Raw genomic sequence first — 24,520 nt, 5'->3', positions numbered from 1 at the left:
ATCTTTTCCCATTCTGTCGGTTGCCTATTAGTTTTCTTGATTGTTTCCTTTGCCTTGCAGAAGCTTTTTATCTTGATGAAGTCCCAAGGGTTCAGTTTTGCTTTAATTTCCCTTGCCTTTGAGGATGTGTCAAGTAGGAGATTGCTGCGGTGGAGGTCTAGGAGGTTTTTCCCTACTTTCTCCTCAAATAAAATACAGGAAAAGACAACAATTTCCAACTCACAAGACTAGCATTACTGACACTAAAACTTGACAAAAACACAACACACACACACAATTACAGACCAATATCCCTCATGAACACTGACACAGAAATCCTTGGCAAAATATTAGCAAATAAACCAATAATATAAAGATGAAACAATACAACATCATTATTGACTGAATTTATTCTAAGAATGCAATATTGGTTTAGTGTTTAAAAATAAATCAGTCAGAAAAATACATCATAGGGGTGCCTGGGTGGCTCAGTTGGTCAAGTGTCTGACTTCAGCTCAGGTCATGATTTCGTGGTCAGGAGTTCAAGCCCTGTGTCTGGGTCTGTGCTGACAGCTCAGAGCCTGGAGCCTGCTTCTGATTCTGTGTCTCCTTCTCTCTCTGCCCTTCCCCTGCTTGTGCTCTGTCTCCCTCTCTCAAAAAATGAATAAACGTGAAAAAAAAAAAAAAGAAAAACACATGACACAATTGTGAATCTACCTTGATGGCACACAATTAGATGTAACTTGTTACTTGAATAACATAAAGGTGGGAGTACAGAGCTTCTCGGAAGAAACGTTTCTGTGTACTATTAAAACTAAATGGGTATCAATCTGAACGACGTGATCATAAATTAAGATCTTGACTGCAGTCCCCAGGGCAACCACTAAGAAAATAATTAAAAGATATACTGTAATGTATGTATGAAAAATGAGAAAGAAATAAAAATGTTATACAAGAAAACATCTAACACAAAAGAAGGTAGTAATGGAGGAATAGAGAAACAAAAATGATATAGAAAAACAAATAGAAAATCAGAAGTCCTTCTGTTTCTATCATCAATTAAGTATAAATATACTAAATGCTTCAATTAAAAAGCAGAGATTGGCAGATGAATTTTGTTTTAATGATCCACAATATGGCATCTAAAAGAGGTGCACTTTATTTTTTTTCAAGTTTACTTATTTTTATTTTGAGTGGGAAAGGGTGAGCAGAGAAAGGGCAGAGAGAGGGGTGAGAGAGAGAATCCTAAGCAGGCTCTGCATGGTAAGGGCAGAGCTTGATGTAAGGCTTGAACCCATGAACTGTGAGAGCATGACTCGAGCCAAAACCAAGATTGGACGCTCAACTGATGAAGCCACCCAGATGCCCTAACAAGAACTGCTCTATAGAAACAAAAACACAAACAAGCTGAAAATGGAAAACACAGAATGATACTACATGTAAGCAGTAACCAAAAGAGAGGTTGAGTGTCTATACTAATATCAGACAAAGAAAATGTTACAAGAGACAAAGAAGTACATTATATAATGAAAAAAGGGTCAAGAAGATACAAATAGTTACAAACATATATGCACCTAACAATATATAATAAAATATATGAAGCAAAAACTGACAAAACTAAGGTGGGAAATAGCTGGAGAAGTCAACATCCCACTTTCAACAACAGATAGCACAGCCACGCCCAAGATAAACAAGGAAATAGAAGACATGAATAATACTATAGATCAGATAGACCTATTAGACATATACAGATTGTTCCACCTAACACAACCACATAGACATTCTTTTCAAGTGCACATGGGACATTCTCCAAGCTAGACTGTAAGTTCAGCCACAAAACAAGTCTCAGTAAATTATTAAAAACTGAAATCATACAAAGTATCTTACCTGACCACAATGGAATGAAACTAAAAATCAATAACAGAAGAAATTTGGAAAATCCATGAACTGCCAAGTAAACAACGTACTCTTTGTGGGTCAAAGAACAAATCACAAGGAAAATTATTAAATACTTTGAGATGAATAAAAATGAAAATTCAACATATCAAAATATATGGGATACAGTAAAAAGTGCTGAGAGAAATTCACAGTGGTGAACATCTACATTTAAAAAAATTTTTTAATGTTTTTCATTTATTTTTGAGAGACAGAGACAGACAGCTCAATCAGGGGAAGATCAGAGAGAAAGGAAGATACAGAATCCAAAGCAGGCTCCAGGCTCTGAGCTGTCAGCACAGTGCCCGACATGGGGCTCTAACCCACAAACCATGAGATCATGACCTTAGTCGAAGCTGGACGCTTAACCAACTGAGCCATTCAGGCGCCCCTACATTTTTAAAAAAAAAAGTAATAAAGAGGGGTGCCAGGGTGGTTAGGTCAGTTAAACACCCAACAATGGCTCAGGTCATGATCTTGCAGTTTGTGGTTAGAGCCCCGCATCGGGCTCTGTGCTGACAGTTAACTCAGAGCCTGGAGCCTGCTTTAGATTCTGTCTCTCTCTCTCTCAAAAATAAATAAAGCATTAAAAAATTTAAAAATAATAAAATAAAAATTTTTAAAGTAATAAAGAGCTCAAATCAACAACCTTAAGGAACTAGAAAAAGAAGAAACTAAGCCCAAAATAAGGAAAAAAATAATAAATACTAGAACTGAGATCACAATGGAGAATACAAAAACAGAGAAAATCAACAAAAGTTAGTTCTTTGAAAAGATCAACAAAACTGATCAGTCAGCTTAGGCTAAGAAAACAAAAGAAGACTCAAAAGCACTAAAGTCAAGAATGAAAATGGGAACATTACAAAGCTTATAGAAATAAAAGTATTATAGAAGATGTGAACAACTATATGCCAATAAATCAGATAACCTAGATAAAATAGAAATTCCTGGAAACACAAACACTCCCCAATATAACTCAAGAAGAAACAGAAAATCTGAACAAACCTACCACAAATTGTTCAGATAAATTGTTGATTAGCTAAGCTACTCACGGAATCGCTGCCTCAGCAATACGTGTTGTTTGGTCAAGACACCTGCAAGGACCTTCCACAGCCTCTAGACCTCTAAGGGGAACACATGTCCCAAAAAGCAGACCACAGAGACACAAGCAAATGTAAGTCTGCTTACATGAATTAATGACAGGACTTGTGATCAATGGTCTCTCCTGGTTCCCAGGGCCTGTATGCCTTAAGTGCCCCTTAGATAAAAATCCTGATGGAGCTCACCAAAACACTGCTCTTTTTGTTTGAATGGACAAATCCAACTCTAGCCCAGGAACTCCAAAGCACTCTACCCACAGACCCTGGGGTAAAGTGATAAAAGTACTTTACCCCAGGTCCTGCCTCTCTCTGCACTCTGTCTTGACTTCCTGATGTGGCCCCAGAAGGCAAGACCTGTAATTCCTCTAGAACCTGTGAGTAAAAAAACGTTTCTATTTCAATATCTCTTATGACCTGTTACCGAACCCTGGCTTACCAACCAGCACCCATGCTCCACCTGATCAATGTTAATTTAAGGAAGTAATAACACAATTAAAGAAGTTATGATCGGTAATCACAGAACTCCCAGCAAAGAAAAGTCCAGAACCACATGATTTGACTGGTGAATTCTACCAATCATTTAAAGAAAAAATAACACCAGGGCACCTGGGTGGCTCAGCTGTTGAGCGTCCAATCTTGATTTCAGCTCAGGTCATCGTCTTGTAGTTCGTGGGATTGAGCCCCCACTTTGGGCTCTGTGCTGATAGCAAAGAGCCTACTTGTAATTCTTTCCCTACCCCTCCCACTGCTCATGCGTGCTCACACTCCCCTGCTTTCTCAAAAATAAATAAACATGAAAAAAATTTTAATAAAAAAGAACACCAATCCTTCTCAAAATCTTCTAAAAATCAAAAATGGAAGAAATACTTTTTAACTCATTCTATGAGGCCAAAGCCAAATAATAACATCATAAGAAAATTATAGATCAATATCCCTGATGAATGAATATAGATGCAAAGATCTTCAACAAAATACTAATAAAACTAATTCAGCCATATATTTAAAAACATAAACCATTTAGCCAACACTCCACTTCTGGGTATATACCCAAGAGGAGTGAAGACAAAGACTCAAAAAGGTATTTGCACATCCATGTTCAGAGGAGCATTATTCACAATAGTGAAGGAATGAAAGTAACTCAGGTGCCTATCAACAGATGAATGGATAAACAAAACATGCTACATTCATACAGTGGAATATTATTTGGCTTTAAAAAGGAAGGAAATTCTGACTCATGCTATAATACAGATGACCCTTGAGATGATTTGCGTTTCCACTAAAATAAGACAATGACTGTATGGTTCCATTTACATAGACACCTATGGTAGTCAAATTCATAGAAAAAGAAAATAGATGGATGAGTACCAAGGGCTTGGGGAAGGGAGAAATGGGGAGTTACTGCTTAAAATGGGTAGTTTTTCCGTTTTACAAGATTAAAAGAGTTCTGGAGATGGATGGTGGTAACAGTTGTACAATAATGTGAACATACTTAATGCCACTAAACTATACATTTAAAAGGCTAATATGGTATAATGTACACCCCACCACAATTTAAATTTTTTTTCCCAAAAAAGGATTCTACACCAGGAAAAAGTGAGATTTATCTAAGGTATGTAAGGGTGGTTCAATAAATGAAAATCAATGTGATACACAAGTTGGAGGACTAACACTTCCCAATTTCAAGTCATAGTACAAAGCAACTACCATCGGTACCAAAACAGTGTGGCACTAGTATAAGGGTAGACCAATGGCCAACTTATTTTAGACAATGGACAAAGGTGCCAAGACTCACTGGAAAAAGAAAAGTCTTTTCAATAAATGGCGTTGAAGCAACTAGATAGCTACGTTCAAAAAGGAAGACTTGGACCCATCCTTAACATCATATATAAAAATTAACTCAAAATAGACCAAAGACCTAATTGTAAGAGCTAAAACCATTACACTATTAGAAGAAAACACAGAGTACATCTAGATAACCTTAGATTTGACAATGGATTCTTAAGTAGAATACCAAAATCATAAGCAACAAATGCAATAATAGATAAATTGAACTTCATCAAAATTAGAATCTTTGTGCATCAAAGGACACTATAAGAAAGTAAGAAAAAAAAACCCCACAAAATGGGAAAAATATTTGCAAATCATATCTGATAAAGGTCTCACATCTAAGATAGATAAAGAACTCTAACAACTCAACAATAAAAAGACAAACAATCTGACTAAAAAATGGGCATAGGACTTAGGGACATTTGTCCAAAAAAAATACACAAATAGCCAACAAGCACATGAAAAGATGTTCAACATTATTAGTCATTTGAGAAAAGGGAATCAAAACCACAATGAGATACTACTTCATCCCCACTAAAATAAGTGACAATAAACTAACAAGCAAAAATTTTTTTTAAAATTTTAAGTAATCTCTACTCCCAAAGTTGACATTGAACTCACAACCCCTTGATCGAGAGTCATATGTCCTACGAACTGAGCTGACCAGGCACCTCAAAATTGTTTAATTTTTAAAAAGGGGGCACCTGGGTGGCTGTCGGTTAAGTGTCCAACTCTTTATTTCGGCTCAGGTTCTGATCTCATGGTTCATGAGCGCAAGTCTCACATCTGGCTCCACGCGGACAGCTGAGAGCAGAAAGCCTGCCTGGGATATTCTCTACCTATCTATCTTGACCCGGGCTTGTGCACGTGCATACACTCTCTCTCAAAATAAATAAACTTTAAAAAAAAAAAAAGAAAGAAAAGAAATGTGGGCAAGGAAATAGAGGAATTAGAACCCTCCTATATTGCCATATTGCCACTGGCAATGTAAAGTTGGCTGCTGTAAAAAGTTTGGCAGTTCCTCAAGAGTCAAACATAGAACTACCCTAAAACTTAGCCAATCCACTCCTAAAAGAAATGAAAATGGGTCCTCAAACAGTTGTATAAAAATGTTCATAGCAACAAACCAAAAGGTAGAAACAACCCAAATATCCATCAATGGATAGTTAAACAAAATGGGGTATATCCAAAAAACTGGGTATTTCTTAGCCATAGAAATGAGAAGACATATTGACACATGCTACACATCGATACCCCTCAAAAAACATGAGGCTGAGTAAAAGCGGCCAGACACATTTTTTTCTCATAAAAAAATCAACCCTATCCACTAACCTACAACTAAAAGCAATTCATTATAGCAGGAAAAGAGCATTCGAACGAAAGCGAGGATCCTGGGTTGTAATTCTGGCTGCCTGTCATGAAAATGAGGAAAACAATTTAATTCCTCTAGGCTTCAGTTTCCTTAACTGTAAAACGAGAAGAAACTACCAGTAATAAAAACAATAATAAAAAAATGATGGCAATACACATAAGAGTAACATTTATGAGCATTTACAGTATGTCAGGCTGCACTGTTTTCCAAGTTAATATTAATAATTTAAATGTGAATATATATGTTAAGCGGTGACATACTTTTCACACAACCCCGAGAAACGAGAACTATTATTATCCCCACTTTAAAGGTGAGGAAACTGAGACACAAAGAGGATTAAGTAGAAGAGCCATGCCGTCTGGCTCCACAGCCCATTTTCTTAATGACCATGCTACACTTGATCTCTAAGACCTTTCCAGTTCTAAAATTCTGGGTCGATGTACATTTAAGGCAACTTAAGCACATTATTAAACCCTTCTGCTTCAGCCACCACTTAGCAATTAACATTCTTAAAATATGCTAAGAGCCTTGTTCTGAATGACATCTAACTTCACCAGATGTGCGATCCTGACAGACCGCTGATGAAGGATTATAATGGAAAGAAATGGCTCATTTGTATCTGGTTATCTGTGTGAGATACTGCCAAGTGCCAAAGAGCCCAAAGGAGATTGACGTGTCACTCAAAATTCTTCTGAAGCCAGGCCGAACAATGCTTTTTCAAGGAAGGGAACAGGCACCAGTCTGGGTGAGTGCCTACTGAACTGTTCAAGAAAACAGAATTAATTTCACATATCCAGTGAGCAGGAGTAATTCCAGGCAGATGATCAGGTGTGTTTCTAGATCAGTGGTCAACAGACTTCCTTGTCAATGGCCAGATAGGTCAATATTTTAGGCTTTGCAAGCTACATGTCATCTCTATGGCATGTTCTTTGTTTTCTCCATCAAATTCTTCACAAATGTAAAATCCATTCTTAGCTCACAGGCCAGACAAAACCATGTGCTAGACTATTGTTTGCTTACTTCTATAGGAGATCACTGGATTAACTTTTAAAGTATGTCACTATATATTCTGAGAGTTTTTAGTGGCTACAAAAGTCCCAAGACTATCCTTAGCCCTATTAGAATTATACATTATACTGAAATAATCCAGTTGACAGGCTTATGAAGCAAACGGTATTATACATATACTTATTTATTTCAGTGTTTACTGAACACCTAATACAGGGTGTCAGACTATTATTACCATCCTTATAAAAGTATATTATATAACCTGGTACACTATGATGTATACAAACCAGTTAAGGTTCCAAGTGAAGTAAAAACTGCAACGGTGCCAGAGGAAAGGTTAAAAAAGAAATCGCTACAAGAGCTCTGATGTGGTAAAGATTCCATCTAGTAAGAGCAGAAACATCAAAGGCTGCAGGGGTGGCAATAATTGAGATAGATTAAGAAGTATTAAAAAGCTGAACGGCAGTGAAGGAAAGTGCCACACAGACTGAATACCTTTAGCCAAAGCATGACAGTGGGAAAACATAAGCTGCATTCTGAGAAAATTAAGTAGTGGTCCAATTTGTTCAGTTTCAATGATGTGGAAATTATTTGGAACCCTGGAGAGGAAAATGGTGGGAAATAGGGCTAAATAAGTAGGTTGAGAGGGTCAGAGCAGAGAAAGCCTTGAATGCCATGCTAAAAAGTGAAGGCAATCTCTAGGCAACAAGGACTCAGGAAAGGTTTCAGACAGTGTAGCATAATGATCAGAGGTGCGTTTTAGGAAAGTTACTCTGGTAATGACAAATACGATGCACCAGAGAAGGCAGAATGTCCAATCCCCAGTTAGGAGGCCATTCTAAAAATTCACACATACTAGAGGTAATAAGAGCTCAAACCATAAGAGAGAGAGAAGATAAAAGCACAGACAGAACTAGAAGTACTATCCATACCACTGACTGGATTTAGGTTGATGGAGAGAAGGAAAGCAGGTCAGAGGTTCAGGTACATCCAGCAGACAATGAGAAGTCACTCTATAAAATATTTAAGCAAAGAATAAAAAATGAAAGTATGCCTCAGGAAGATCAATCAGGCGGTGGTGAATAAGGCAGAGTGGATATAAAGACACTAGAGTCGGGACGCCTATGTGGCTAAGTCGGATAAGTGTCCGACTTTAGCTCAGGTCATGATCTCACAGTTCATGAGTTCGAGCCCCACATTGGGCTCTGTGCTGACAGCTCAGAGCTTGGAGCCTGCTTCAGATTCTGTGTCTCCCTCTCTCTCTGCTCTTCCCCTGCTCGCTCTCTCTTTCTCTCTTTCTCAAAAATAAAGATTAAAAAAAGAGAGAGACTAGAGTCCATAGGGCACCAGGGAACTACTACAGCACCCCAGCCTTACAGGGGTGTCAGTCTGAGCATGGATCATGCATGGCAATGCAGAAAAGTAGCCATGGACAGGAGTTATTTCAAAGAACTCAAAAGAGTCTAGTGGCCAATGGAATAGAATAGGTTAAAAAAAAAACCAACCCTGTAATACTTGAGTCCTGTATAAATGGGAAAATAGTTAACAAAGATGTGGAAAATTGGAAAGGAAAGTAAACTTGGGGAGAAAAATGAATTCCGTTTTAGGTATGATAATTTGCAAATATCAGGTATCTATGCAGAAATGGTCAGAAACTATTTAAACATAGAGAACAAGAATTCTGAGTAACAAGCCATACAAATGACGACAACCAACTAAATGGATTATGATCTGCTACTACAGAAGCCTCACTCACTTATTCAACAAATACTTACTCGATTACTACTAAATGCCAAGCACAGTGCTAAGCACTAGGGATAAACTAGTAATGAAGACAGACACTGTCCTCGCCCTTACGTACTTTATAGTCAGTAGGAAAGAGAGACAAGCAAATGGGCAATCAGAATATAACCAAGTAAGGGTCACCAATGAGGAAAATGAAATGCAAGGTGCTATAGGAGCATAAAGAGAGGTACCCAAACTGGACTGAGTGGTGTTAACACAGAAAACCTGTCTATGGAAATGGGATCTAAGCTATCTGTGGGGTGCTTAAAAATCATGAACCAGATCACACAGCAAGACTTTGAAGCAACTAATTACTCTAAAATGATTGAAATGAGAGGCACACAAGGCTAGATACATGGATACATTCTGGAGATGTGGACTTGAGAGGGATCTGAATCCAAATACAACATGTTCATAAGAAGACAAAAGGCCCAAGCAGAAGCCTGAGGACAGTAACTTAAAGGCCTCCACCAAAAGCTTTCCCCAGCAGAACTCACAGCATTCTATGTTATCCTTAAAACTGTAAGTAAGCATTGCAAACAGTCCTTTTTCTACTTACTTATGTCGAATAAGAAATTATGATTGGCAAGGGAAAAAAAGCATTGGCTCATTCTGCTACTTGAGCATATTTTCAGATGCAATGGGTATCCATTTGCAAAATATTTATTTGTACAACTTTTCTTTAAATAGCTATCTGATAAGTCAACAGACAGTCTGTGTTCCTACGTGTTTAGGTTCATTTGGACATTAATACGCTTTTAATTGTCAGCCTAGCTTAACTGACAAAAATTGTGCAAGCATCTCTGTCAAGCACCTTCAAGCCTCCGAGCTCTGATGAAGCCCAGAAGTTGAGCGTTTAGGAAGGAAAGGTAAGACCTCTCCTGAGACACTAAGCCAGGAGTGAATACATGTACTCCCCCAGATCTGGTCTAAGGTTTGAGACTACAGAGGATGTTCTCTTAACTCCCTCAAAATACTGAGAAGCAATGAGAAATAAGAAGAGTACTGTTAAGCAAAGGTATACAGATTCTGAAACTAAAATCAATCCCTTCACATCAATAGGGTAAAGAGATTCTTGTTCATATTTTAGTGGTTTAAACTACCCTCAAAAAAGCATTACAATCATCATCCACACTCCAAGTATGAAGTGGACTAAATGCTATTAATGCATTTAATCATGACAAGAGGACGGAAAGTGCCCTGCTAATGTAAGACAGCAGAATATTTTAGAATAGAGATAGGGACCATGTGATCCTAGAAGACTTTGTTCACTAATAGAAAAATATTTATTAACCGAAGTCTACGCTACGTTCTGAGACTAAAAAAGTGGGTAAAACGCAACTTCAGTTACATGGAGCTTATGCCAGAAGAGGAGAAAAGATGTGCACACAAATTACAGTAACCGTGACGGGACAGGGGAAGGCAGATGTGGTATCACGTTAAAGAGCATTAGTGGAGAGAGGGAGAGGGGAAAAAAGGATTCCCAGCTTTATAGAACAATTTAAACCAAAACTGACTATTAGAGGGGGGATAAAAGGTCAGGAATGCCCTCACTACAAATCCAAGAGAGAAGACTAAAAACAAGTTTTCAAAATGTTAAACTCTCTGAATCCCCCTGGTGAGGACAAGTCTGGAGCTTTGTTTCTGTTTACTTCTCAAGAATCTAAAACATCTATACAAAGAACCATGCCTGGCTTTGAATTTTCCAGTATTAAAATACTGAAAAGTTCAAAAACTGTGCTAAGAAGACAAGATCCTCCAAATTCGTAACAGGAAATATGGCATTTTCCCAGATTATTTTCTGGCTTCGGTGAAGAGAGAGAATGGGGACCACACTGCAGCAGCAGGATTTATAAATATGAATTACAGGATAAGATGATTTTCCAAACATCTGTCAAAAGTTAACTTGATCCACGAGAAAAGGGGAAAAAAAGACCCAAGAGAAGCCAAATATAGTGACTAATATGTGGAACTTTTGTAGACTTCAGTGGGTTGACGGCCTCATGGGCATTGCATGCCCACTCAACAATAATAAATACACAAAGTCTATACAATAATGCACTTCATAGCATTCAGAGCACCTTCCCATGTACCCTCTCAACTGACTCTCACAATGCGCATAGTGGATACCTCTGGTTAAATGTGAAGACAGAGAGACCTAGTACTTTAAGACGCTATACACAGTGGGAAGAAACGTAGAGATGCCATGTAGCACAGCGGTTAAAAGAGAACCACCATTCTGCCACTTCCTACTTATATAACTTGGGTTAGTAGTTTACTGTTTCCTTCTAGGGTATTTTACCTATAAAATGAGAGTAGTAACTACCTCATGGAGTTAGTACACAAAACTAAATAAAAACATGTAAGGTGGCTAGTATAGCATCTAACATATAATCGGCACTCCTTAATGAAAACTAGCAATGGTAGTTTCCAAAAGCTCTATAACCACCTAGTGTAACATTGTTACTAGGTTAGCACAGCAGCTCAAATAATTCAGAAACAAAGTTTTCCCATGGATTTAAATTTATATTTTGTAATGGGGGTGGAGGGCAAGGAAGATTGACTAAAATATGTGTAGAAAAAAAGCTATTTTTATGGTTTTCCAACTTTTGCTTGATGATGTACTGAAAGACCTGGACAAAAGTATACCATATCCCTTTCCCTGTTGTTAAAACATAGGCTATTTGGGACACTTAATCCCTAACTCTGAACGTTCTGCTTATGTATTGTGTGGGACGTGCTCTGGAAACAAGTTAGTGTCCATTAATTTCACTAGCAAGAGGAAATAGCCATCTTTTTACTTTCTCAGTTCTATGAAGTTAACTAAATGGGAGTCTCTTAACTGGGATTAGAATTCAGGTTTTCTACTTTTCAAAAGTATCATGTCTTGAAAAATATAAAATTAGGAATTTTCATTTGTACAGGTCTCATAACAGACCCTAACCTTGCTATTGTGCCTGAATCTTAAATCTAGGCTTGACTATGTACTTCAGATGATCAAGTCATGTGACTCTGTGAAATTAATCACCAAGTTGCTATTTTCATCTACTGAGAATTTCATTCCAATAAGATTCAGTCCTTTTTACTGGATTCTACTCCTGCTCTATTTCCCCGCCATTACAACAATGAGAAAACACTGCCACCTACTGGACTCTGAAGATATTGCTGTTACAGCTTTTAGTCTGAAAGAATTCTTAACTATTCTAATGCTTTTTGCACTTTGTCAATTACAAAGTAGTTAGAGTTATTTTGACAGTATGAGTTACATAAAAATAAAACTCCAGGGGTCGGGACTCAGGGTAAAGTAGAGTAGGAGAAAGAAATAATTCAATCCCCTCCATTATTGCCAATAGTCCTAAATACAGCATGCATTCACCTACATTCATTAAATTTCTATTGAGCACCTACTATGCTATGTTAACACAATAGGATGAGAGAGGTAATTCCCCTTATCATATGATAGGGTTTGGGCCTAGTGAGTAGTTTCCATTTATTACTGAATTCTTTTTTTTTAATTTTTTAATGTTTTTATTTATTTTTGAGAGCGCGAGAGAGACAGCATGAGCAGGGGAGGGTCAGAGAGAGAAGGAGTCACAGGATCTGAAGACAGGCTTCAGACTCCAGCACAGAGCCTGACACGGGGCTCGAACCCACAAACTGGGAGATCATGACCTGAGCCGAAGTCGGATGCTTAACCGACTGAGTCACCCAGGTGCCCCCATTTATTACTGAATTCTATTCATGTGCCAGGTTCATAATGTACATAACCCTCTCATCCCCAAACAATTTATGATGAGGTAGAAATTATTATCTCTATTTACAGAGGGGAAACTCAGAGATGACTCAATTTGCCCAAGATCTCTCTCTGAGGTAAGTTGCAATAGTGCCTGGAATTAAATTCAAATCAATCTGACTCCAAAACCTGTATTCTTATACTAGCAGTGTACTGAACTGACTAATCCATAATAAAACTGTATTGCACTTCATCAAAAGTCCCCATTCTGTCTTGACCCTCCAAAGAATTATGTAGAATAAGAGAAAACAGCCCAGCTCTTCTTTTAGGAAAATTAATAATCTAGATTTAGAAGAGATGAATAGGGGTGGTTACAAAACAAGTTTTCACTTTAGAAAGCATTTCCCTTTAAGCCACACTAAACAAACTTACAACGATACTTAAAACGAGATTCTATTTACACAGTGCTTTTTATACTACGAGTCAGCACAGCTGCCCTAAACAAAACTCACAGCATTAGGAAAACCCTCTTACCTTATGTTCAAATGGAGCACCATAGTAGCCATCGTTCAGCCCAAAAATTATTTCATTTTGGTTGCGGGCATGAATCTAAAAGAGAAGAAAAACACCCTATCAGTTCTTCTCATTCCAATTAAGTTTTAATATGATTAGAGCATGACAGTTAAAACAGGGCCTACACCAATGCTGAAAAAAAGGCGGGCTAATCTAACAAAGGGATCACTTATCCTAAGACCAGAGAATCAATTGAGAACTTGAGCCTTAGTCAAAGGGCTCACAAAATCACCACTTGAGATAACAGGCACCATCATTCACATATATTTTCCACAAACACTGCTTGAGATTGTATGCAAAGGCTAGTTCTGAAACACAAGGGATCCAGAGACATACTGTTTGCTCTCTGATCTCAAAGGAAACACAATCCAGTTAGTCCATAAGAGTGCTTTAAAAAACATAGACGTTCTGGGGCGAGTGTGTGACTTCAGCTCAGGATCTCGTGGTCTGTGAGTTCAAGCCCCACACCAGGCTCTATGATGACAGCTCAGAGCCTGGAGCCTGCTTCGAGTTCTGTGTCTCCCTCTCTCTCTCTGCCCCTCCTCTGCTCACGCTCTGTCTCTCTCTGTCTCTCTCTCTCAAAAGAATAAACATCTAAAAAAAAAAAAACCATAAAATCCTAGGGAAAAAACTTACAAGATTAATATTATTTTCGATTTTAAAAAAGACAGTTTAAAGATAATACCTAAGCTGCATCTTCACTCTGGACTTTCCTCAACTAGAAATGAATGAATCAGATTATGCTGTTATATCACACTCTGTGCTTACCCCCATCTCTTCTGGCTAAATCCAACATATCACAAAATTGCACCCAAGATGATCAATCAATTTAACCTAACTTAATGTTTGTAAAACAGTCCATTCAATGACAACAGAATACACATCACATGTACGTGAAACATTCACCAAAAAGAGATCCTATATTCTGGGCCATAAAATAAACCTCAGAAAAGCTAACAGGATTGAAATCATACAAACTATTTTCTCTAATTTCAACAGAATTCAAGTAGAAATCAACAAAAGAAGGATATCTGGAAAATCCACAAACAACAAAATTTAATGTTTGAAAATTAAACACCATACCTCTAAATAACCCTTGAGTAAAGAAGAAATAAAAAGGAAATTAAAAAATATTTTGAATTGAGTGAAAATGAAAATATAACCTCAAAGCTTGTAAGTAGAGTTATAGCAAGGCTTAGAGGAAAATTTATTAAAATGCTTACTTTAGAAAAGATGTCTCAAAACAGTAATGCAAAATCCTACCTTAAGAAACTAGTAAAGAAGAGCAAAGTAAACTCAAAGCAAGCAAAAGAAAGGAAATTATGAGTATAAAATGAGAAATCAATGAAACTGAAAATAACAATAATCAATGAAACCAAATACTAGTTCTCTGAAAAGCTAAGAAAATGGATAACTCTCTAGGCAGAGTGGTAAAGAATAAAAGAGACAGAAATTACTGATAGCAAGAATGAAAGAGGAAAGAATCATTAGACAGCCTATATGCGTTACAAGAATATAGTAATATTGTGGAAATTTTTATACTAATAATTTTGAAAACAGGTGAAACTGACAAACTCTTAGGGAAAAAAACTATCAAAGCTCACTCAAAAAGACATAGATAACTTAAAAAGCCCCATATCTAGTTAAGTAATAGAAGTTATACTTTTAAACTTTCCCACAGGGAAATCTTAACACCCAGATGGGTTCACTGAAGAATTCTGTCAAACATCTGCGGAATAATTAATACCAACTTCACACAAATTCTTCCAGAAAACAGAGAACTAAACACTTTCCAATCTCTTTTATAAGACCAGCATTACTCTCATACTAAACTAGACAAGGACAATGCAAGAAAAGTACAAACCACTATTCCCCATGGACGTGGATGAAAGAAGTCTTACCAAAATATTAGCAAATATAACAACCCATTATAAAAGGAAATTTCCTCAACCTGATAAAGTGTCTACAAAATTTATACCTAATATTATACTTAATAGTGAAGGACTGAGTACTTTTACCCCCAACATCAGTAACAAAACAAGCCTGTCCACTCTATTCACTTCTATTCAACATTACATTGCACTGAAGTCTCAACCAATGAAATAAGACCAGAAAAAGAGAAAAAAGACATACCCATTAGGAAGAAATTAAACAATGTGTTTACAGATAACACTGCCTATATGAGAATCTATAAAAGGAATCTACCAAAAATATTATAGACTAACAAATAAGTTTAGCAAGGTCAGAGAATACATGCTCACTACAGAAATGTTTGTATATGTTAGCAACAATAATTGCAAGTAGGAATATTTTTTTAAAGAAACAGCATTTAAATTAACATTAAAAAACGTGGAACCCACAGGTGCAAATCTATCAAAATATGTGCAAGATCTGTACACTGAAAACTACAAAATGCTGATGAGTGCCATAAAAGGAGATTTTCACAAATGGAGAGATACCATGTCCATGGATTGAAACACTCGATACTATTAAGATGTCAATCCTCCCCCAAATTTTCTTATATTTTTGTAGAATTGACAAATTAATCCTAAAGTATATATGTAAAGGCAAGAGATCTAGACCAGCCAGAACAACTCTGAAAAAAGATCAAAGTTGGAAGATTCATATTACCTGAATTCATGATGTATATAAAACTACACTATTGAGGATCATTTAGTATTGGCATAAGACAGACATGTAGATCAATAATATACAACAGAGTCCAGAAACAGACCCATACAAATGATTTTAAGCAATACATTTTAACAAGGATAACAAAGTAATTCAATGGAGAAATAAGAGCTCTTACAACAGAGTACAGGAACAAATGTTCATCCATCTGCAAAACAATGAACCTTACACTTTAAATAAAAATTAATTCAAAATGATCATAGGCATAAACGTAAAACCTAATACTATATAACTTCTAGAGAAAAAATCCCATATGAGAAATCTCTGTGACCTTGAACTAGGCAAAGATGTCTTATATAAAACACAAAAAGCATGAAACATTAAAGTAAAAACTAATATAGCAGATTTCATCAACACTTACAAGCTTCTCTGTTCTTTGAATGGCACTTAAATGAAAAGACAAGCCACAGACTGGCAGGAAATATTTGGAAAATACATATCCTATAAGGAACTAACTTATATCCAGAATACATACAGAAATCTACTCAATAATGAGAACTGAAACAACTAAATAAAAAGAGGGCAAAAATCTGAATGAATATTTTACAAAAAAAGGGGTGAGAGAGAGACTGATTACATTTTTTAACTGCTCAACATGATTTCATCACCAGAGAAATTCAAATTAAAAACACGAGATTCTATATACCCATAACAAAGCAGCAGAAAGAGAAGAAAGAGAAATTAAGAAAAAAATCCCATTTACAATAGTATCCAAAATATAAGACACCTAGAATAAACCTAACCAAAGCAGTGAAAAAAACCTATGGTCTGAAAACTAGAAAATACTGATGAAAGAAAGTAAAGACAAGGCAAACAAATGGAAAGACATTCCAAATTCTAGGCTCATGGACTAGAAGAACAAATACTGTTAAAATGCCTTATTACTCAGAAGTGCCTGCGTACCTCAGTCGGTTAAGCATCGAGACAGCTCAGAGCCCTCTTCAGATTCTGTGTGTCTCTCTCTGCCCCTCCCCAGCTCACACTCTGTCTCTCCCTTCTCTCAAAAATGAATAAATGTTAAAAAAAATTTTAATATCTTACTACTCAAAGCAATCTACACATTTAATGTAATGCCTATCAAAATACCAACAGCATTTTTCACAGAAATAGAATAAACAATCCTAAAATGTGTATGGAACCACAAAAGACCCTGAACAGTCAAAGCAATCTTGAAAAAGAAAAAGCTGGAGACATCGTAAGTCTAAACTTCAAGTTATATTACAAAGCTGTAGTAATCAAAATAGTATGGTACTGGCATAAAAACAGAAACACAGATCAATGCAACAGAACAGAAAATCCAGAAATAAATCCACAATGATATGGTCAATTAATCTTTCACAAAGCAGGAAAGAATATCCAATGGGAAAAAGACAATCTCTTCAACAAATGGGTGTTAGGAAAATTGGACAGACACATGCAAAAGAATGAAACTAGACTGCTTTCTTACACCATACACAAAAATAAATTCAAAATGGATTAAAAACCTAAATGTGAGACCTGAAACCATAAAAACCCCAGAAAAGGACACAGGCAATAATTTCTCTGATTGACTGTAGCAACATTTGTCTAGATAGGTCCCCTCAGGCAAGAGAAATAAAAGCAAAATTAAACTATTGGAATGACATCAAAATAAAAAGCTTCTGCACAGCAAGAGAAACAATCAACAAAAACTAAAAGGCAGCCTACTAAATGGGATAAGATATTTGCATATCCAATAAAGGGTTAATATCCAAGTTATATAAAGAATTCATAAAACTCAACACCTAAAAAGTAAATAATCCAATTAAAAAATGGGCAGAAGACATGAACAGACATTTCTCTAAAGAAGACATACACTACCACAGACACATGAATAGATGCTCATCATCATTTACCATTAGGGAAATGCAAATCTAAACTACAATGAGATATCACCTCACAGTTCAGAATGGCTAAAATCAACAATACAAGAAACAACAGGTGTTGGCAAGAATGTAGAGAAAGAGGAACACTCACACACTGTTGGTGGGAATCCAAACTGGTGCAGCCACTGTGGAAAACAGTATGAAGGTTCCTCAAAAAGTTAAAAATAGAACTACACTATGATCTAGCAATTGCACTATTATTTACCCAAATAATACAAAAACACCAATTCAAAGGGATATTTGTACCCCTATGTTTATACAGCACCATTATTTACAGTAGTCAAGATATGAAAGCAGCCCAAGTGCCCATCGACTGATGAATGAATAAAGATGTGGTGTGTGTGTGTGCGTGTGTGTGCGCGCCCATATGCGTGTGCACGTGTATTATTAAATATGTATAGAATATTACTCAGCCATAAAAAATAATGAAAGCTTGCCATTTACAATGATTTGGATGAAGCTAAATAATATAATGCTAAGTGAAATAAGTCAGAGAAAGATAAATACCTTATCATTTCATTCATGTGTGGAATATAAGAAACAAAACAAATGAGGGGAAAAAAGGGAGAGAGAGGCAACCCAAGAAACAAGACTCTTAACTATAGAGAGCAAACTGATGGTTACCAGAGGGAAAGTGGGTAGAGGAATGAGTGAAATATGTGATGGGGATTAAGGAGTGCCCTTGTCATGATTAGTACCAGGTAATTAAAATTAAAAACTTAACAAAAAAGAATCACAAGATACTACTTCGAATCCATTAGAATGGCTAAAACCTACCAGAATGGAAAACAGTTTAGCATCTTTCAAATTTCAGCACACACTTACCACTAAACCCAGAAATGCCATTCCTAGGTATTTACTCATGGGAATTGACAACATATGTCCACAAAAAGACCTATATTTAAATATTCACAGCAGCATTACTCATTGCAGTGGTGGCTACTAGACTTTATACATTTATCAAGTCTACTAAATTCTGTACCTTAAAAGGGTACATTATATTGTATATACATTATACCTCAACAAACCTGACTTCCAAAAAGAATTTCATTCAGAAGTCAGCCCAACTTGACTCTGCCTAGACCTATCTAAATACCTCTTCCATACACTCCTCCAAATTGTATTACAAAGCCATGGTAATCAAAACAGTAAGGTACTGTGCAGGTCTATGCAAGTACTCATCAATTATCAGTTTGTCAAGTCTAAGGATCTTGTCATACCCATCTCTTGATCTTTAACAGTAAAAACAATGCCTGGTAGAAAGCACATGATCAACAAACCTATGTAATTCTGGCTATTATCCTGATACATCTTAGTCTTGCTTAGTCTGAAAATTTATAATTCTACTTTTTTAATGTTTACTTATTTTTGAGAGAGAGAGAGACAGACAGACCATCAGACCATGAGCAGTGGAGGGGCAGAGAGAGATGAAGACACAGAATCCAAAGCAGACTCCAGGCTCTGAGGGGTCAGCACAGAGCCTGATGCAGGGCTCGAACCCAGGAACTGCAAGATCATGACCTGAATCAAAGCCAGATGCTTAAACAACCAAGCTACCCAGGTGCCCCAATTTGTAATTCTATTTTATCTGATTTTCTAGTAGTATATCGCTTGTTATATCTATTTCATAGGTGTTTTCACTTTCTACAATGATACAAAGTTTCTAACTGGCTTTAAAAACACATGTTCTCGGGGCACTTGGGGGCTCAGTTGGTTAAGCATCCGATTTCAGCTCACTTCAGCTCATGATTTCAGTCTGTGGGTTCAAGCCTGCTTCAGATTCTGTGTTTCCCTCTCTCTGCCCCTCCCCTGCTCACTCTCTGTCTCTCTCTCTCTCTCTCTCTCAAAATAAAATAAAACACATTTTCTCTTTCTCTTGTTCTCCCTTATGCCAGCATAACCAGCTGTGTAATAAGACACCTGAAACCTGACTCTCTGAAATTAGGGCAGGTTTGACATAAACACAGTTGGGTATTTCAAGAAGATCACTACCTAAGGAATATGTGAATTGAAAAGCATGAAGGTCATCCTCTTTGCTTCTATAGCCATCTTCTAAAGCCATACAACTATGTTAAGAAGCATCATTCTCCACAAAATGCAGATACTTTCAGAAGAAAGACTAACAAGTGCTCAATACCATAGTTTATCCACAGAGAGTCAACTATGGTATATGGGAGGATAGAAAGAGTATGTGCCTCGGTGCAGGGCTCTGGTTGGCCAGATTAAGGGCAACAAGTGTATCATACTGAAGGAGGGAAAAAGGCCCTAGCTAAAAATCATTATGTTTTTATTTAAAACCAGTCCTAAAATGGGGAGAATAATATAAGGACAAGAAAGATTAAGAATCCATAGCAGTTAGAATTTAGTTATGGAAAACATCTATTATATGCATTGCTCTGGTCACTGTAAAAGAGGACACAAAATAAAGTATATAATAAGCAAAATGAGGGCAGAGGGGTTTTTTTAGCTGAAAAAAATATGTAGAATTAAATTGATTCTTTAAAAGAAATACAGAAAGTCTATACTGAATATTAAGCAACATTAAGAATATTCAAAGATATGACTAGCATTTTAGAGTTACCTTTAACAGAAGTCCCTCGGGTATCACAAAATAGACACAGCACTCACTCCAAGGTAGGCAGACTACCAAGGTCTACGTGTATGCATTAGTATGGTACAAAACAAAGAGTAAATCTGTAAGTCAGCCGGGCCTGGATTTAAATCCCAGCTCCACCTAGCAGTATAATCTTGAACAGTTTCTTAAATTCTCTATGGTTCAACTTTCCCGTGTGGAAAATAAGGGCAATGATACCAAACTTTACAAGGCTGATATAAACACGAATTACAATAACCTATGTCTGGGGATGGTAAATAGGTTTCATGTCATATGCAACTTTGACAAATTGCTAGTTGCATCCCAGAACAGTGTTGGAAGGGATTATGGAGCTACTTCTGAGCAAAGCTAGAAGGGTGCTACGATTCAGCAGCTACACCATTCACAGGGGATTCGTAGCAATATATAAACCAGGCAACTGTTATCCCTGAGTTCAATAAACAGAAGCTCTCCTTCCTGAAACAACTCAACTCTACAGATCATAAGAGAAGCACTTAATAGTACATTTCATATTTTCAACTTAATTTTTAGATTCTATTGGGGAATATCAATAAAATAGAAGAAGCAGAATGCTATGGGAAAGTATATTCTTTCTCCCAGGAAAAAAAATTCTCTTAATTTAGCAGCTTAGACTGCTTCCTCATAAGTTTCTTCAGCTAAAAATTATTTTAAAACTTGGTGATGACTCAAATTTCTATAATTAAGTAAACAATCATAAAAGTTCTCTCTTTATAATCAGAAATGTAGACTCATAAGAATCTACAGAAAGGTTAAATATGTTAATTTAGAGATAACTACTCATAACTAGAATCTAAAAACTACCTAAACATTTAAAAAAAGGCGGGGGGCACCTGGATGGCTCAGTCAGATGAGTGTCCATCTCAGGTCATGATCTCGCGGCTCATGGGTTCAAGCCTGCGTCAGGCTCTGTGCTGACAGCTCAGAGCCTGGAACCTGCTTCAGATTCTGTGTCTCCCTCCCTCCCTGCCTCTCCCTTGCTCATGCTCTCTTAAAAATTAATAAACATTAAAAATAAATAAATTTCTCTCTCTCTCAAAAATAGACATTAAAAATGAATAATAAACAAAAATTACCTGCTGACCCAAATATTTCAGCCCATCCAAACAGACTTTCCATTCAATCAAAAGCTGGTAGATATCCTCCTTTCCACCCCATATCTTCACCACGAAACAAGACACAGATGTATCAAGATGGTCTGGCATTATTCCAAAATCGAGACTCCGCCATGTTGGATTCTGTTGATGGAAAGGAAAGCTGTTTATAATTATTTCAATTAGTTATAAATCATTTTGTTTTTAAAAACCAAAAGACTTCATAAATATAGCAAATTACAAACTTAAATGAATCAGGAAGACATTCCAATTAACACGATGGGAGTGATAATGGTATAAGCATACCTCAGAGCTAACTGCCAGTTGGGTCCCAGACTACCACAATAAAGCAAGTATTACACTAAAGCAACTCAAATGAATCTTTTTCGTTTCTCACTGCATAGAAAAGTTATGTTTACACTATAAGACAGTCTCTTAAGTGTTTAATAGCATTATATCTAAAAAAAGGAATGTATATACCTTAATTAAAAAATATTTTATTGCTAGGGTGCCTGTGTGGCTCAGTTAAGTGTCTGACTTCAGCTCAGGTCATGATCTCAATGTTTGTGAGTCTGAGCTCCACATCAGGCTCTCTGCTGTCAGCACACTACCCACTTCAGATTCTCTCTCCCCCTCTCTCTCCGCTCTCCCCTTTCTCAAAAATAAACAAACCTTAAAAAAATACTTCATTGCTTAAAATTGTAACCAACATCTGAGTGTCGAGCAAGTCATAATCGTTTTGCTGGTGGAGGGTCTTGCCTCGATGTTGATGTTGCTATATGTGATGTTTGATAGTATTTTACCCACAGTAAAACCTCTTTCAAAATTATAATCAAACCTACCACTGTTTTTTAACAACAAAATTTATGTAATATTCTAAATCCTTTCTTGTCATTTCAACCATCTTCACAGGATCTTAACCAGAAGTAGATTCCTTCTCAAGAAACCAGTTTCTTTGTTCATCCATGAGAAGCCAGTCCTCCTCTGTTCAAGTTTCACCATGAGATCATGGCAATTCAGTCCAGTCTTCAGGCTCTACTTGTCATGTTACTTCTCTCGTTATTTCTACCATGTCTATACTTACTTCATTGAAGTCTTGAACCCCATGAAGTCACCCATGAGGGCTGGAATCAGCTTCTTCGAAAATCCTGTTAATATTTATATTCTGACCTTTTCCCATGAATCACAATGTTCTTAATGGCATCTAGAATGGTGAATCCTTTCTGAAAGGTTTTCGATTGGCTTTGCCCAGATCTACCAGAATCACTATCTATATCAGCTATAGCCTTATGAAATGTATTTCTTAAATAATAAGACTTGAATGTTGAAACAATTCCTTGGATTCATGGGCTACAGAATGGATGTTGTGTTAGTAGGCATGAAAACAACATTAATTTCATAGTACATCTCCATCAGAGGTCTTAAGTGCCCAGGTGCATTGTCAGTGAGGAGTTGTATTTTGAAAGGAATCTTCCTCTGAGCAGATCTCAACAGTAGGCTTAAAATAGTCATGAAATCATGTTGTAAATAGATGTGCTGCCATTCAGGCTTTCTTGCTCCATTTATAGAGCACACACAGGATAGAAATAGCACAATTTTTAAGGCCCTTAAAATTTTCAAAATGGTAAATGACATTGGTTTCAACTTTAAAGACAAGAGCTGCACCACCTCATAACAAAAGAGTCAGACTGTTCTTTTGAAGCTAAAACTAGGCATTGACTTCTTTAGCTATGAAAGTCCTAGATGACGCCTTTTTCCAATTAAGAAGGCTATTTGATCTACATTAAAAATCTGTTGTTTAATGTAGCCACCTTTATTAATTATCTCCACCAGATCTCCTGGGTGACTTGCTGCAGCTTCTACATCAGTACTCGCTGCTTCACCTTGCACTTTGATGTTACAGAGACAGTTCCTTCCCTTAAGCCTCATGAACCAACCTATGCTAGCTCCAAACCTTTCTTCTGCAGTTTCCTCAACCCTCCCAGCCTTCATGTAATTGAAGAAAGTTAGGCTCTTGCTCTGGATTAAACTTTGACTTAAGAGAATGTTGTGGTTGGTTTGAACTCTTATCCGGACCTCTCAAACCTTCTCCACATCAGCAATCACACTGTTTTCACTTTCTTATCATCATGTGTTCACTGGAGTGGCACTTTTAATTTCCTTCAAGAATTTTTCCTTAACATTCACAACTTAGCTAACTATTGGGTGCAAGAGGCCTAGCTTTGGTATATCTTGGCTTTCAGCATGCTTTCCTCACTAAGCTTAATCATTTCTATGGCACAAAAACAGACACATAGACCAATGGAGTAGAATAGAGAACCCAGAACTGGGCCCACAAATGTATGGCCAATTAATCTTTAACAAAGCAGGAAAGAGTATCCAATGGAAAAAAGACTGCTTCTTTAACAGGTGGTACTGGGAGAACTGGACAGCAACATGCAGAAGAATGAAACTAGACCACTTTCTCACACCATATGCAAAAATAAACTCAAAATAGATGAAGGACCTTAATGTGAGACAGAAAACCATCAAAACCCTTGAGGAGAAAGTAGGAAACAACCTCCTTGACCTCAACCACAGCAATTTCCTACTCGACACATCCCCAAAGGCAAGGGAAATGAAAGCAAAAATGAACTATTGGGACCACATCAAGATAAAAAGCTTCTGCACTGCAAAGGAAACAATCAAGAAAACTAATAGGCAACCGATGGAATGGGAAAACATAGTTGCAAATGACATATCAGATAAAGGGCTAGTATCCAAAATCTACAAGGAACTCACCAAACTCCACACCCGAAAAACAAATAATCCTGTGAAGAAATGGGCAGAAGACATAAATAGACACTTCTCCAAAGAGGACATCCAGATGGCCTACAGGCACATGAAA

The 24,520-nt window shown here is 36.9% G+C and overlaps 1 protein-coding gene across 2 annotated transcripts in view; it reads right to left on the bottom strand.

Moving 5' to 3' along the window:
* Positions 1-24,520, bottom strand: part of UVRAG (UV radiation resistance associated) — a 297,755-nt gene that overhangs the window by 223,590 nt on the left and 49,645 nt on the right. For both annotated transcript variants that reach the window (XM_029956114.1, XM_029956115.1), the window contains 2 exons: positions 21,616-21,777; positions 13,274-13,348 (listed from right to left, as the gene is read on the bottom strand). In XM_029956114.1, coding sequence (XP_029811974.1) covers positions 13,274-13,348; positions 21,616-21,777 — 237 coding nt within the window. The remainder of the gene's footprint in view (positions 1-13,273; positions 13,349-21,615; positions 21,778-24,520) is intronic.

Source organism: Suricata suricatta, chromosome 11 (assembly GCF_006229205.1).
Source record: "Suricata suricatta isolate VVHF042 chromosome 11, meerkat_22Aug2017_6uvM2_HiC, whole genome shotgun sequence".
In the NCBI taxonomy this organism is placed as follows: domain Eukaryota; kingdom Metazoa; phylum Chordata; class Mammalia; order Carnivora; family Herpestidae; genus Suricata; species Suricata suricatta.
The sequence above is the reverse complement of the archived record's forward strand: the minus strand, read 5'-3'. Positions and strand labels throughout refer to the sequence as shown.